At 40.1% G+C, this 14840-nt stretch overlaps 1 protein-coding gene across 3 annotated transcripts in view; it reads right to left on the minus strand.

Moving 5' to 3' along the window:
- Positions 1–1306: 1306 nt before the first annotated feature.
- mob2b (MOB kinase activator 2b) overlaps positions 1307–14840 on the minus strand; it is a 123309-nt gene continuing 109775 nt past the window's right edge. For all 3 annotated transcript variants that reach the window (XM_060923342.1, XM_060923341.1, XM_060923340.1), the window contains exons 2-5: positions 13060–13220; positions 11975–12068; positions 6360–6484; positions 1307–2932 (exon numbers count right to left, since the gene is read on the minus strand). In XM_060923342.1, the coding sequence (XP_060779325.1) occupies positions 2661–2932; positions 6360–6484; positions 11975–12068; positions 13060–13220 (652 nt within the window). In that variant the 3' untranslated portion in view covers positions 1307–2660. The remainder of the gene's footprint in view (positions 2933–6359; positions 6485–11974; positions 12069–13059; positions 13221–14840) is intronic.

The raw sequence follows: 14840 nt of genomic DNA on the forward strand, positions 1-14840 counted from the left end.
GAGTACAAATGTTCATGTTAAGAAAAAAAGTCAGTTTTTTTTTTTTATAGGCTATTATATTTTACTCCAACCTTTACAAATGTGAGTAAATAATTATTGGTGGTTATGAAGAAACTGAAACAAAATCTTTAAAAGTGACACAGGTCAGTGTGCTGGTTCAGGAATCATTTAATCCACTCCCCTTTCTGATTTGCTTGAGCCGATACCCATCCTCATAGCTGGTATGCGTCATCTTGTTTCAATACATTTGATTTCCTAACATGGGGCGTCCTAACCATGCGTTAGTCTGTTTACAAACTGCTCGGCAGCCAGTTCGGAAGAGTCACGTGAAGTCATGCACAGGTCAGAGGTCGCATCCACAGAGCCACAGCAAACATGGCGGATCACCCAGATCAAACAAAGACTCCCAAATTGAGACAGACTGAAATATTTAGAAATTTAAAATAAAAAAATCAACACTTGAAATATTCCAAATCTAAACACCTGTGAGCTTGAAAGCTCTCGAGCGGTCGCTGCTGTGTCAGAGGCCGCCGGTTCCGCCATATTTGTTGCAAGCTCGATCATTATAAAATTATAAAATGAGGATAAACTTGTCGCTTCCGTACCCAAGTGTAAACATTAGCGTGCCGTGTTTTTCCAGCTCATTCTTCACAGGCATGAAGCAGCAGGCAATACAGCGTGTGATTCAAAGGGGTTATTCTAGCACCACAGGGTACTATTCATCTTTTTAATACATCAACCTGTCACTTTAACAAAAGGAATATTTATGTTGATAAAGGTGATAAAATTTATTTATTTTTTTTCATATATAGTACTGTAGAACAAGAGTGCTAGTATAAAGTACAAGTTTGGTAATCAAGGGCTATAACTCTGGTAAAATGCAACCGAATTGAACAAAATTGCAGTATGCATATTAATGACAAAAAACAAAGAATCCTGTCAAGTTTCGTGAAATTCCTCCAAAAACTGAAAGAGGAGTCTATTTCAGAAAGTGAGTACCCTGCCTGGGACGGACAAACAATCTCCCTTTGGGCCTTTTGGCCAGCGGGGGGATAAAAATCAAATAATGAACCCAATACCATGAATCGGGTGAGTAGTTACACGCTTAATGATCTGTTACTAATCTCTAATTGTATAATTACTGACAGAAAATCTGAAGCTTGGAACAAAACAATGGAACCAAGAAGCTTTACCTTTTAAAAACGGTCCCAACGTAAAGCCTCCACGAAAGAACTCTATCATTATTCCACTGTTACTATTGACTTCAGGACAAACTACTGGTAGAAATGATAAACACAAGAGTGAATGACATTTTAAATATTTTATTAGGGTATAATTTGCAGAGCTTAAAATATTAAATCGCTTTTAACTTAAGTATTATTAAAATACATAAAAATGAAAGCCAGAACTGTGTCCTGAAAAAAAAGAAAAAAAAAGCCAAAATTAAACCAAAAACGGGGAAAAAAAAAGATAAATAAATTAAAAATGAACATCCAACCCTCTAATGAGAGAACCTCAACCCAAGAGAACTCTCTGAACAGTGATGAAGGGAGGACTTTAAAATATCTTTCTCTCTCTTTCATGCTTACAGACACTTATTCCTTTCGTTCTCTCTCACACACTCACTCTGGATAATTTTCTCCAACAGTTAAATACATAAAGACTAGATTTACATTCTTTTGCCACTTTTCCTCTGTGAAAGTGTCCTTGCAAAGCGAGCCTGGGAGATACCTCGAGTCTAGCGTGATTCCAATCTAATTGTTCCCTTAGCAATTTTTGAATGAAGCATGGAGGGGGAATTTCAATGTACCTTTATATGCGATATAGGACAATCAAATGTAGCAGACAAAATGTCTTTGTCATTGTGCTTAATGGAAAAGCACCACAAAGCGAGGCCTTCGGACTGGTGCCGCTTTCTAGATGGATCCGATACGGCCGCCTGTGGTACACTCCAGTGCTGGAGGTATGCTTGGGGGGGGGGATTTGAGAAGATTATCTAAGATATTGGAAAAGAACTGGAGGGGAGTAAAGGTGCACCCATTGTGGAAGATGCTGGATTAAAGAGCATCTTGGGTGGAAAGTAGTCAGACTAAAAGGATTATGGGTAAACAGTCTGGTCCTGAAGGTCTAAATTTTACGCTTGTTATGCCTCAAAAAAAAAAAAAAAAAAAAAAAAAGTTTTAGAGGACTCTGTAGACAACCAGGACTACAGTTCAGCCTTCTTAAACTGTACAGAAAAACAGTGCCACCAGTATCTTCCTCACATCCTCTCATTCTAACATGGCTCGACTGATAGATGGAGCTAACGTTAGGAGGAAGAAACAAACCAAACCAAGTGTCCCAATATTCCGAACCCAAACTCATTAGTACATGAGGATGAGAAAACCAAACCCCCAAAAAATAAATAAATAAAGGGGGGGGGGGGGGGGGGGGTGTTGAAAGTGTGAATGCTTCCTGGTTAAAGGACTCACAGAACAGTTCAGCCTCTGGAAAAAGGGCTGGTGGGGTGGGTTGGGATTTTGGCGAGTGCTGCCACCCGCAGGCCAGGCTTACCCATCCTGACCAGGTCGTAAAAAAGAGAGCGAAGTTTGTGGGAGGTGAAAGGGCAGTCTTTCTGTCCTCCCCTGAGCAGAGGGATGGAGGGGAGACAAGTGCGAGCCTCATCTCTCCGTCACGTGGTTCTGTGGAGGAGGGGGCAGAGGGGTGCACAGGGCCTCGGTCAGGTCGTCCATTATGGACGTCTCCTTGGGGTCCATCAGGTTGAATTCCCGTATAAATACGATGAAGTGCGTGTAGAGCGTGTTTAAGTGTCCGTGCAGCTCCATGGCCAAGGTCTCCTTATAGTGAGACCAGAAGATGTGCGACAACACGTGGAACAGGTAGCGGCAGATCTTCTTCACCAGCGAATCGAAGGCGTTTGGGAACTCTTTGCCTGGACAGAGACCAAGTAAAAGGTAAGCAGTGGATATGCCATCATTTATTGTCTACAACATGAACCAATGAAACTGAGATAAAAGACCTAGTAATAACTGGAATGACGTTTGCTTTAGTTACTGCACTACAGACCAACAATTTTGGCCATCTTTTTAGCTTTTTTTTTTTTTTTTTAAATAATATGCATCATGTATTTTACACTGGAGTGATGCAAAAATACCAAAACAACCTGGGACAGTGGGAGAGGGGAGGGGGGAAAAAAAAAAAAAAAAAAGAAGTTTACACCCCCCAACTACTACATTATCTGAAACGCTGCAACTTCAAGAAAATGCTTAAAAGCTCTGCCCACTTGGCACAATCACGTAGGTATATATGCCTGAAAATCTTGTTTTCTGATGTACATCAATGCATGCATCAATAAGATATACCAGGGCCTTTCAAAGTGTGGGGCACGCCTCCCCTGGGGGGTGCCAGAGTTCTTCAGGGGGGGGCGCAACGTGAGGAAACATAAACCAGAATAAGTTACTATTGCAGACATTTAGCGAAGTTCAGCTAGCCTTTGCCAGAGACAAAATGGATCGATTTTTAGTACCTAAAGCTACAGTAAGTGAGGAGACAGAGTCTGGGCCAAGCAAAAAATCAGACCCTCCAGGATTTCGCGATGCAACTTCAACGCAAATTCAAGCAATCCCCACGAATTCAGGGCGGTGTTGCAATTATATCCAATCACCGCAACCTTCACGCAAATTTGACCAATCGTTGGCGTCGTCTTGAGGTGACGTCGACAAACTACCTTCCGCCTTACTTCCGTGTATACGTTCAAGAGAAGCAGCATGCGCGCAGTGTTGCCAGATTGGGCGGTTTTAAGTGCATTTTGGCGGGTTTTGAACATATTTTGGACTGGAAAACGTCAGCAGTATCTGGCAACATTGCATGATGTGTGAGTCAGTGTTTATGTAGGCTTAAAATTCTGTTACTGAAAGTGTGTCATGTTTACAGTGAAGGACTGTGTGCACTTTACATTATTTTTTACTTAATACAAGAAATTAATGGACGCCAACATTTTTGCCAAAATGGTATTTTATTTTCCATTGTTTAGGCAGCTTCAGCATCATACTATGAGATTCTGTTCAAATTGTTTTTTTTCTTCTATGAAGCCTGAGCCATTTATTTTATTAGTTTATAATTATTGTTTAATTTAGTCTTCAGGAGAGACTGCCTGCACACAGTACTAGTATTAATAGTTGTTTTTCTTACATGAAAGCTGAGGCATATTATATTTTAAGGTAACTTCATGCTGTGCTGTGAGGTTCTATGCACTTTAACTTTTGAACCAACAGGTGCATTTGGATAAGTAAAGCCTATTTTTCTGCATTTTTGTAGTCCTGGTAATCTTTTATATTGGTAAAGTTGTTTATAGGACCATTTCTCAGTGTCTTTGTTTTTTTTAATCAATAGTTTTTCAGTAATAACTTAATATTTAACATCACTCAATTTTAATCACAAAAAGAGAAAATCGCAACAATTTCTCGCAACTTTCACTTCCTCCCGCAATGTAATCGCAATAAAAACCTAAAAAAACACCGCAACTTTCATCGCAATTTTTTTGGAAACCCACCCGCAACATCAGACATTTTAGCCCGCAACAATCACAAAAAAGGCCCGCAGAATCCTGGGGGGACTGAAAAAAGAAGGAAGTATGACCACAATTATTTAAAGTTTGGATTTTCATGGACTGGATCTGAAGATGCTCCACTGCCACAGTGTGTTGTCTGCCAAGAGGTGCTAGCTAACGATGCTATGAGATGTTTAAAATGTGTAAAACAAGATGTTTTAAAAAGAAAAGCACAGATGTTTAAAATGTGTAAAAGAAAAAAATAAAAATGTGTACAAACATTTTTTAAAAAATACGAATGGAACATTAAGTATAGCAACAACAAAAATTGAGAGTTTCAATACGAATTGAAACTTATATAAAAAAAATATGAAATTTCGTTATGATTTTGTTTTTCCAGTCAAAGCTCTTACAAGTAAATATTTTAAGTCCACAGTGTCCCTACCGTAACTGGAATTACATTAGAGGAATTTTCCAAAGTCTTGATTATTGTTAAATTAGATTGTATACTGACTTATTTTATTAATGTACAAGACACTCCTGGATTGAGGTGCTGAGATACAAGAATTCTACTCCTTGTGCTACCCATTGGTACTTTGAACTTCATCAAAAACTGACATTTATGCAAATGAGGCCTTGTCTAATTTACTCCAACTGTGCCGGAGGTCATGTCTTTGCCTCCGTTTGTTTGTCTGTTCCCAACCTAACTCAAAAAGTAGAACAGATTTTGATGACATTGAGTAAAGGGGAGCCATGAGCCAAGGAACGATTTTGAAGCAAATTCGGACACGTATATGGATCCAGGAGAGAACATTTCAATTACAAAAGTCAAAATACTAGATTTTTGACCTGCACCATGTATGCATTATTAACGTTTGCATTATTAACCAGAAGGGCAGTCAGTAGAGTTCATGCCTCCACCACAAACCACATTACATCAAAAAAATAAAAAATAAAAAATAATAATAATAATAATTTCACTTGGACCTAGGATAATACTCAAGCTCAACACCAAATTTCATAGAAATCTGTTCACTATTTTTTGAATTGGGTTGGGAACAAACAAACGGAGGCAAAAACAACCTCCAACACAGTTGGCAGAGTTACTTAGACAAAGCCTGATTTGCATAAACGTCAAATTTTTGATAACGTTCCAATAGAAAAGCACTTTAATTTTAGAAATTAACTGTCAAAGACTGACTGACATTTACTGGTTAAACAACAAATAAGCTGATATACCTGTAGTGACTTGCCTTAATTAACGATGGCTTTTATCCAATCTGCTGATCATGACTACACCCTACAAAGACTCCACCCTTTGCACCATGAACAAGTTAATAATGAACACATGCACTATGCAGTGAAAACGCTCCTCTCGCTGTCAACAATTTGCTTTTCACTTGGTCTAAGATCACAAAAAAACAAGTCTCAGAAGTCTGAAATATTTAAAACAAAGAAAGTAAATGCTTAACATCTTGAATATTTAATGTACATGGACTGGGACCTACATTTATAAGCAAAGCTGCTTGTTCTTGCTGCCTTTTTTTTTTTTTAAATTCAGCATTTAAAAAAAAATAAATAAAATAAAGAAATAACAGGGCAACAATTCTCCGGGGCAAAGGGCTGACTGATTGTTCCCAAATATATATCTGATGAATTGCATATTAGCATCCAGAAATGAGGACTGTCGAATATTATCCTTTGGCGTGTTCTGGACTCTCAGTTCCGTTTTCAGTTGCAAAGCAGAAATTAAATCAAATCAATTGTGTTTCTATGGCACCACTAGGTGGCAGTAGAGGATTATACTCACCATACTTTGTGGGAAAGATATCCTCATCGGTGACGAGCTTCTGGACTGAACTCATGACAAAGTCTACGTACTGCGGCGCTGTGCATTTTGACTTCTTCCCTTTCTCATCATACCAGTAGTACGTCCTGAGAGAAAGAAAAAGAAAGGCTTGATAGCAGGACATGCATGATTTTCCTAAAAATTTCCATTATTTGTACAACAAAGACACTGCAAATTATCTTGAATTACAGGAAAACATGATCCAACAAGCTCCTTATCCAACACTCTGATTTGGATCATTAACTAAACCGTGTAGTCGACCATCTGTGCATGAAGCTGAACTTGTGGTTTGATCAGCTTGCCCCCCCTTCAGTTTATCTCCTGGCAGGTGACCCACTTACAGTGTAAGAGCAGCTGCAGGGATTTTGGGCGTCACCTTCGCAAACAAAAGGGCTTCTGTGCGCACATCCTGACTCCTGATAAGGAGTCTGTCTTTTGATTAAATTAGCACTTCCCAGCCTTTTTACGAAATGACCTTTAACCTGTGCTGTATGTGCACGTTGATGTACAAGGGAAAACCCTCCTCCCATTTATAGCTCTGAGAATTACATGGTTTTCGGTTTCTTTTCTGCATGCATCTCAGTCACAAGTAAAGCTCAAAGCACAAGTCTGGCTTTCTTCAAAAATGTCTTTTTTTTAAACATCTCAAAAATGTGTCTGCATTCAACTGAACTTCTTACAAGCGCTCTTCTCAGTTTTGATGATATATGATGGCACAGGAGCACTGCAGATATACTATGGCAGTACTAAACTGAATTGATTAGTCGAATGTACGTTTCACTCCAGCACACAGCAATCCAACAACTTGATCAAATCATGACCTTCACTGTGTGAGGAAATCACACTTAGCTAACAAGGTTTTAGAGTTTCATAGAGACTGACTGCACTTACTGCTGCGCTTCTTAACCTGCCTCCTTCCCCTACATGATCTTCGACAGACACAAAAAGGTTAGAAAAGTAGCCCAAATATGAACATGACATGGTTTTGTTTTTCCTTCTTAAAACAGAGATGTCAAAGTACATCAGTGGCAGAAACACTCAAATTGTCAAAACTTGTCAATTTGGCAGTCCCCCCCCCCCATATAATTAGAGATGCACCGATTGCAATTTTTTGGGCCGATTCCGATTTCCGATTTTCCATGGAGTGTGACCTGCCGATACCGATTTTGGCCGATTCCGATTTCATTTTTTCAAACCACTTCACAGCACACACAAAGACTATTTTCTTTTTATCTTTTCTTTAATAGAACATTCTGCCAGATTTTCAGTAATAAATTTTCAACACCTCAAAGGTTGAAAACAAACAAAAAGACATTGTTCTTTGTAAAATCTTTCTTCATGTTTGGTATTAACATATTAATTCCTGTAATAGGAAATTCACACAAACATTTTTTCTTTTCCCATCCAATATCTGGCACAAAAACAACTTCCCCCTCATATATTATTTGCCAACTGCTACGGAACACACTTTCATAAGCCTATTTACATCTGAAAACTTATGCCTTATAGAACAACCCATTTCTTCATTCAGTATCAAAATACAAAAATAATTTCCAGTCATACTTATACCACAGCCATTCTATCATCTTTGTCAAATGTGTATTTGTAGAGTAATTTCCAATGGAATCAAGTGCAACCAAGGTCGTAAAACAAACAAAAAGACATTTTTTTCTTTCTCTCTTTGTACAAATCTAACTAGATGTTTGGTAATAGGCTAACGTATTAATTCCTGTAATGGGAAATTCACACAACCACAAATGTTTTCTTCTTTTCACATCCAATATCTGGCACAAAAAAAAAAAATTAACTATCGTGAATTTTTTTTTTTGTTAACGGCGCGCGCGCCGGTGCTCGTTAGGCGCTCAGGACTGACACTGTTCTGCGCAAGCGCAACACAATCGCACTAGAAAGCATGTTCAAGCTGCCAGTGTAGCTGCAGCCTTTTTAGTTGCGAATTACGAGTATTTCCACTTTCATCTCTATGTGATACACAAGTTTTGATCGGCAGAAAATCGGCATATTTTAATTTTGACCGGCCGGTCGCCGGTCATGGCCGATCACGTGAAAATCGGCCGATTCCGATCGGCAGCCGGTCAATCGGTGCATCTCTGCATATAATTCCACTACAGCGACTTTCAATAGATTGTCTCCGACCCCCACACGCAACCGTATCTCTTAAAATATATGGACTGCAGAAAACATTCGGCTACTAAATATACTGAGCCAAAAATACGCAAGAATTGCTGATGACTCAAGAATTTGTTGATCATTTGGAAGCACAACGCACATGCAGGTTTGTTCCAGTAAAAACACTTAATATTAATAAATCAGTTCAATTTACATAGTGCCTTTTTCACACCCAAGGTCGCTTTACAATTTTTTTTGGGGGGGTATTTCACCAAAAGAGGGTCAGGATGCAAGTCCATTGGCGTAGTTACCACAGTCCCACCAGGCGCACGAAGATAAATCCCACACCGCCTGCACAGCCGCTGGGCAACATCATGCCAAACACCGTGCCATGGATCCAGAAAGCGAGCACAGAAGCACCTGTGTTCCAAACCAACTACACAGCCAACGTGATGCCACCAGGCAACATCGCACGGAACACTGCGCCCAGCACAAAAGCATCACTGCACAGAGCGCTGGACAACCCTGATATTAAAAATGGCAACGAGCTCACTGCAGTCCATGGCGAGGAGCACAGGCATCACCCATGGCGCACCAAGGCCTGAAGGGAACTGATGCCCAAAACTGGGTCCGGAGCTACACCACAACCAGTGGACAAAACATCCCCCCCCCAAAAAAAAAACCACAAAAGCAAAAAAGGAAAAAATAAAAATGAAATGAAACACTCCTGTCAAAACACGCACGGCGTACTCTCAAACGGAAGATCATCCGTAGGAAAGGAGGAAATGAGGAATTTTATTTCATGACATTTTTATTTGCATACGTCAACATATTAAATTTAAACTAGGATCCTGAGTGCTGTCTGGTTCAATACAAACTGACAGCAAGTATTCAATAACTTATTAGTTTGCTGAATTGAATAAATTCCTTTTGATAATAAAATCATTTGGCTGATCAGTGGGACAATAACATGTGAAGCACAGAGTATAGTTGTTTATCTCATCTCATTATCTCTAGCCGCTTTATCCTGTTCTACAGGGTCGCAGGCGAGCTGGAGCCTATCCCAGCTGACTACGGGTGAAAGGCGGGGTACACCCTGGACAAGTCGCCAGGTCATCACAGGGCTGACACATAGACACAGACAACCATTCACACCTACGGTCAATTTAGAGTCACCAGTTAACCTAACCTGCATGGCTTTGGACTGTGGGGGAAACCGGAGCACCCGGAGGAAACCCACACGGACACGGGGAGAACATGCAAACTCCACACAGAAAGGCCCTTATATAAAAAAAAAAACAAAAAAACCTGCATGCAATTCTACTTCACGACAAATTGTGATACAAACTTGACATTTTGAATCTATTAAATAATAAGTTGTGTTAATCAGACTATGGCCGAATCCCAATTCTAATTTCTACCCCTACCCCTCCGCCTTCCCCTCCCCCTTGAAACTGAGCTACAAGGGATAGGGCTTGAAATTCAACCCTTACGTATTGGGATAGCCCTTCAACGATCGCATACGTCATCGCGTACCTCCGTCAGCGTTTATGTTAGCAAAACGCGACGCGTCATTGGCTGCGACCAGCCGCTACAGTCAGAGCCAGAAATCTCTGCTGGCAGGATGTGATTTGTTAACTAACACCACTGAATGGGATATCTTTGGCGCTTCGTGCACCACATCCGACAGAATGAGGTGTCAGAACACTCATGTAAACAATAAAAGCGAGAATAACAGAACAAAACGTACGCAGTAAAGCAACCGGAAACAATACTCACTCCCAAAGCTTTTTAGCAGCAGCTTGGATTTCAGAAATCGCCACTCATTCTCAGCTCGAAAGCGAATCAAGCGGCGTGTTTCCTCTGGATAACAACTTAAAACACGTAAATAATGGAGAAAATACATTTATGACAATCTTTCGCCGCGGGAACCGCCATCTTTCTGAAATCCGCATGAAATCTCGCTGAAATCCGCATGGCATTGTGGGAAATCACTCAAACCCCTTCGTTCGGAGTCAGCTCCAGGAAAATCTCCGTTTGGAGGGGTACAGAAGCCCTCCCCCTTCCCCTACCCCTCCGCGTTAACTGGGATTGGGATGCCCCTACCCCTTCACGTGAACGCGCAAAATGGAGGGGAAGGGCCAAGGGGTTGGTCCAAGGGGTGAAATGGGATTCGGCCTATGTAACCTCTTCGTTTTTCGTAGCTATAATTGTGTTGTCCAGACAGCAGAGGGTGTTTTTTTTTTTTAAAAAGGGACAATTGTAGGAATACATGTGACTTCACTTTAGGTGGAAGTAGCACAGCTCTCATGCTGAAAAAAAAAAAAAAAAAAAAGATCTAAAATGGGAGATAGCTGTCTGTACAAATAGATTTAACAAGAAAGATCAGAGCTCTCTTTTTACAGACTGCTGAAAGCTAAAGAAAAGAGAGGCAAATGCAGGCAGAATAAATAACTTGTTCATCAAAGTTTATTTTTAAGAAAAGGTCTGTCATTAACTTTTTCATTTTTAATAAAAAGCAATATTTTTGTGAACAGGCCATTATATTTTACTCCAACTCTTAAATGTGAGTGAATACTGTTGGTGATTAAGAAAATGAAGGTTTTTTTTTTTAATTGAACAAAAGGAATATTTAAGTTGATAAAGGATAGGAAAAACACTTTTTTTTAGTAATAATTTTCATTTAATATTTCTTTAAAAAAAAAAATCATGGGAAAATTGAATCATGAACCCAATATTGTGAATCAGGTGAATAGTTACATGCCCAATTTATTTTTTACAAAATTAAATTTAAAAAATATGGGGGGGAATATGCCATTTTCCAGGCAAAATAAGCACACGGATGATAAAACGACAGTGTGACTTAACTAATGTTTGGTATGAAGACATGCACCTCATGTCTTCAAGCTTTCCCTGAAGAGACAACAACTGTTTATTAATTTTGTCATTTTGTAATTCAGTTTTCCCTGAAAAGGATACTTTTTTGTACCGTCATCTATATACATCATAAATATCAAATTAACTAAAGGAAAAAAAAAAAATCCATTGAGTTGAGTTTCAGTATTTGGCATTCAGCAAAGTGATTCCAAAAACCCAGGCATGAATTTTCATTTCATGATTTTAGAGTAATAAAATCGTTGTTAAAAGATTTTACCAGAATTAATCAGATTTTCATCTACACTCTTGGATATCAGTTTTTGTTGTCCTTGGTGCTCGGGGCACTTTAATCTCTCCGTATCATCTTTAAGCAGCAAGGCTAAAACACAACACTACATACACTGCCTCCCAGAGGTGAAGCCCGCTGATGGGGCAAAGGGTGACCTCGTGTCGAAGGTCATGACTTTGAGCAGTCACCTGTCATACAGCGAGTGTTGAGTTGCCAGAGTGGCTGCAGGATCAATAAGTTATGGTGAAGTGAGAGTGAATAATGCAGGAGAGAGCATTCTTACGTGTTGCAGGCCGACATGACGGGACACGTGTCTCCTGTGCAGAACTCGGACACCGTGCTGTACTGCAAGTTGATCAGATTGAAGAACGTCGTGGCTGTGGAGGAGAAAAAGAGGAAAACTGTTTGGTAATTTCAAGTTTTTTGTAGGCCAAGCTCAAATTTTTTATGACGCTGACTTTTCATATTCATGTCTGCATACTGATAAATGCCAATCACCTAGAAACCACCAAGCGCATTCAAGGAATGGCCGATTTATCCTCGTAAAGATTTAACATCAGGAAAGGCAGATTGTAATCGCAGTGCAGTGCAATACACTGTAACAGTAATACTGTGCAGGCTCAGCTTTACAACCTTAATGCATAGCTGGAAAATTCACTCGTGTCACAAACTTAGACTTTAACACACATCTGCGTCAGGTTCTAACCACGGTCAGGTTAAATGTTAAAAGTAAAACCGCTGAAAAGATTCCAGAATAATCGCCACCCTTTAGCAGATACACATTATAAACCACCCAATGAGCAGGGACCAAGTGCATCCAATAACCATAAAAAGGCTCTAATAGACACATTGTGCTGATTTAAATTTGTTTATAAAAAATTTTTTAAAAAATGAAATAAAATAAACATCCCACCCAGAACATTCTGGTCCCTCCAAAATAGACCCCTGTTTCTCCATGGCTCTAATGAATGATCTGCCAGAAAGATAAAAATTGCAGGAAATACAAAACAATAGTCCATGTTCTCTCATGCTGGAATGTTAATCAAAGTTCAGTCTTTCGACAACTTTCATCCATTACATAAGGCTGAAATAATGTCCTGCGTTTTCCTGTGATGGACAGAAGTCCAACAAAATAATGGGTGTTTCTAAAATGTTAGACATAACAAAACCAGTCAACTTTCCTGTGGCTTTGGCTCCAAAACTGGCCATTATTCAACCCTGTAAGCATTCCTATTTGGGATTTATTTGCAGGTGAAACATGCATGATTAAACCAGGCTCCAGAGAAACAAAAGCAAGTTGGAAAATCTGCTCCAAGCCCATGCTCTGAGAGACAATGAGGACGAGCAAAGGTAACTGAATACGCTTACTGTTACTGGCGAGCCATTCGTTCAGGTCGATCTCGGGTGGCAACACCACCAGCTCCTTCAGGTCGAAGTCAACGACCCTTACTTTGGTGCAGTCTGGCTCGAGGTACGGCTTCTTCTCCTCTGTAGGTGGCTTCTTTCCGTTTGGCTTCGTCTTAGACTTCCTGTAAAGACAGGCACATCGTTGAGTAGTGTCTCTACAAGCAAGTTCCCTTCGCCATACCTTCCCCCCCCCCCCTATTTTTCCATTGCACATCATTTCAGACCTTCACCAAGAAAGGCTCCAAGTGAAACATAAAAGGTCAAAGGTTCCCTCAGCTCATCCTTCTCTTTTCTAGTCTCATTTAGCTTGAACTTCAAAGTTGTTTTTTTTGTCTTTGCTCTTCACTTGGCGTCACCTTACTTAAACATTAACGGTTTAAGACAGTCGTATCCCTAGCAACAAGCTTCCTTCGCCTTCCTTTCACATCTCTGGTCTCCTGTACCTTAACTTTGCCCCATTTTTGGACTTAATTTTATTAGTATACCTTTAAAATGATGCAAGAAAGAGGGATAGGTCAGTAGCATCATCCTCTAATCTTAACTCCATCTACATGGTGACTCCTTGTGCTGCGGTTTACCCATAGGAGTGGGCATTTTTAGTTTCATGCAGGTGGGATAGGAAGCTCACGGGGAAAGGTGTGTGTGTGGGGGGGAACCCAACCAGACCACACTCATTAACAGGGGAACATGATGGACATGTGGGTTTTTACCTTGTTTGTTCATTCATTTTTCCTTCAATAAATGCTTTCTTCTGGGGTTCTGTGTCAGGATTGCTGTGGTTAAGTGAATATCAACAAATAACATTTCAGGAAATAGAACCAACTAAGTTCATGGGAATTGGAATGGAATTGGGAGTGCATAATAAACTGGGAGTGGCGAAACTGGGAATGCGTACAAAAACAGTCCCTTGAACGCCTCTACTTTGTACTTATGTACCACTTTATATTTGACTCCTGTCTACATGCGTGTTCAGTCCTTTGCTTCTGAACAAGGTGATTTTTCAAAAAAGGATAAAAACAGGACCAAGAGACATGGATAGGTTATTCGGGCTCGTTGTCCAGACAAAAATTCAGCATAAAGAAGCCAAGGTACTATACATCACAGTTGGCGTGCTGTCCTTGCTGGCTAATTAAGCTTTCCAGATTTTCCATTTTCAGTATCCTTGGCCAGTTTACGTGTTATTAAAATATATGAGGAAAAGAGGCAAACATACAATATATACACATATAGAGTAATCATGCTAGTGTAGAAACTATAGGACTATCTAAAGGCTACAAATTTAAAACCTTAGTGTCTCAAATCTTACTCTTTTCTTATTATGAAAGATTAGCACTTGCCATACTTTCCTCGATCTAAAAATCAGCCCCTTAAAACTCAAACCTCCATGCTTTCCCAGACTTGCACAACTCTCCAGCAGCCCAATGAGCTACGCAGCCTGAGCGGAGCACATACTTGCTAACACTCAACCGTGGCTTGTAATTAGCCAATGAGGTCCCCAGACACGCAGGCTTTTCCTGCCCGAGCTATTTTTAGTGCTGGAGAGTCATATTACAAGCAGACCTCCACCCAATGTCGAACATCAAACGCTCCCCTTAAGCCCCTCATGGAAGTGGGGTGGGGTGGGGGATGGTCGAATGGTTCGAGAGGTTTGGGGCGTCAACTGTACGTCATGGTACAATTCATCAAAAGCCACAAACCAGCAGATTGTGTGGAACAGAGATGGGTACTTTTGCCATTTGCCT

The sequence above is a fragment of the Neoarius graeffei genome, chromosome 6 (genome assembly GCF_027579695.1).
Source record: "Neoarius graeffei isolate fNeoGra1 chromosome 6, fNeoGra1.pri, whole genome shotgun sequence".
Classification (NCBI taxonomy): Eukaryota; Metazoa; Chordata; class Actinopteri; order Siluriformes; family Ariidae; genus Neoarius; species Neoarius graeffei.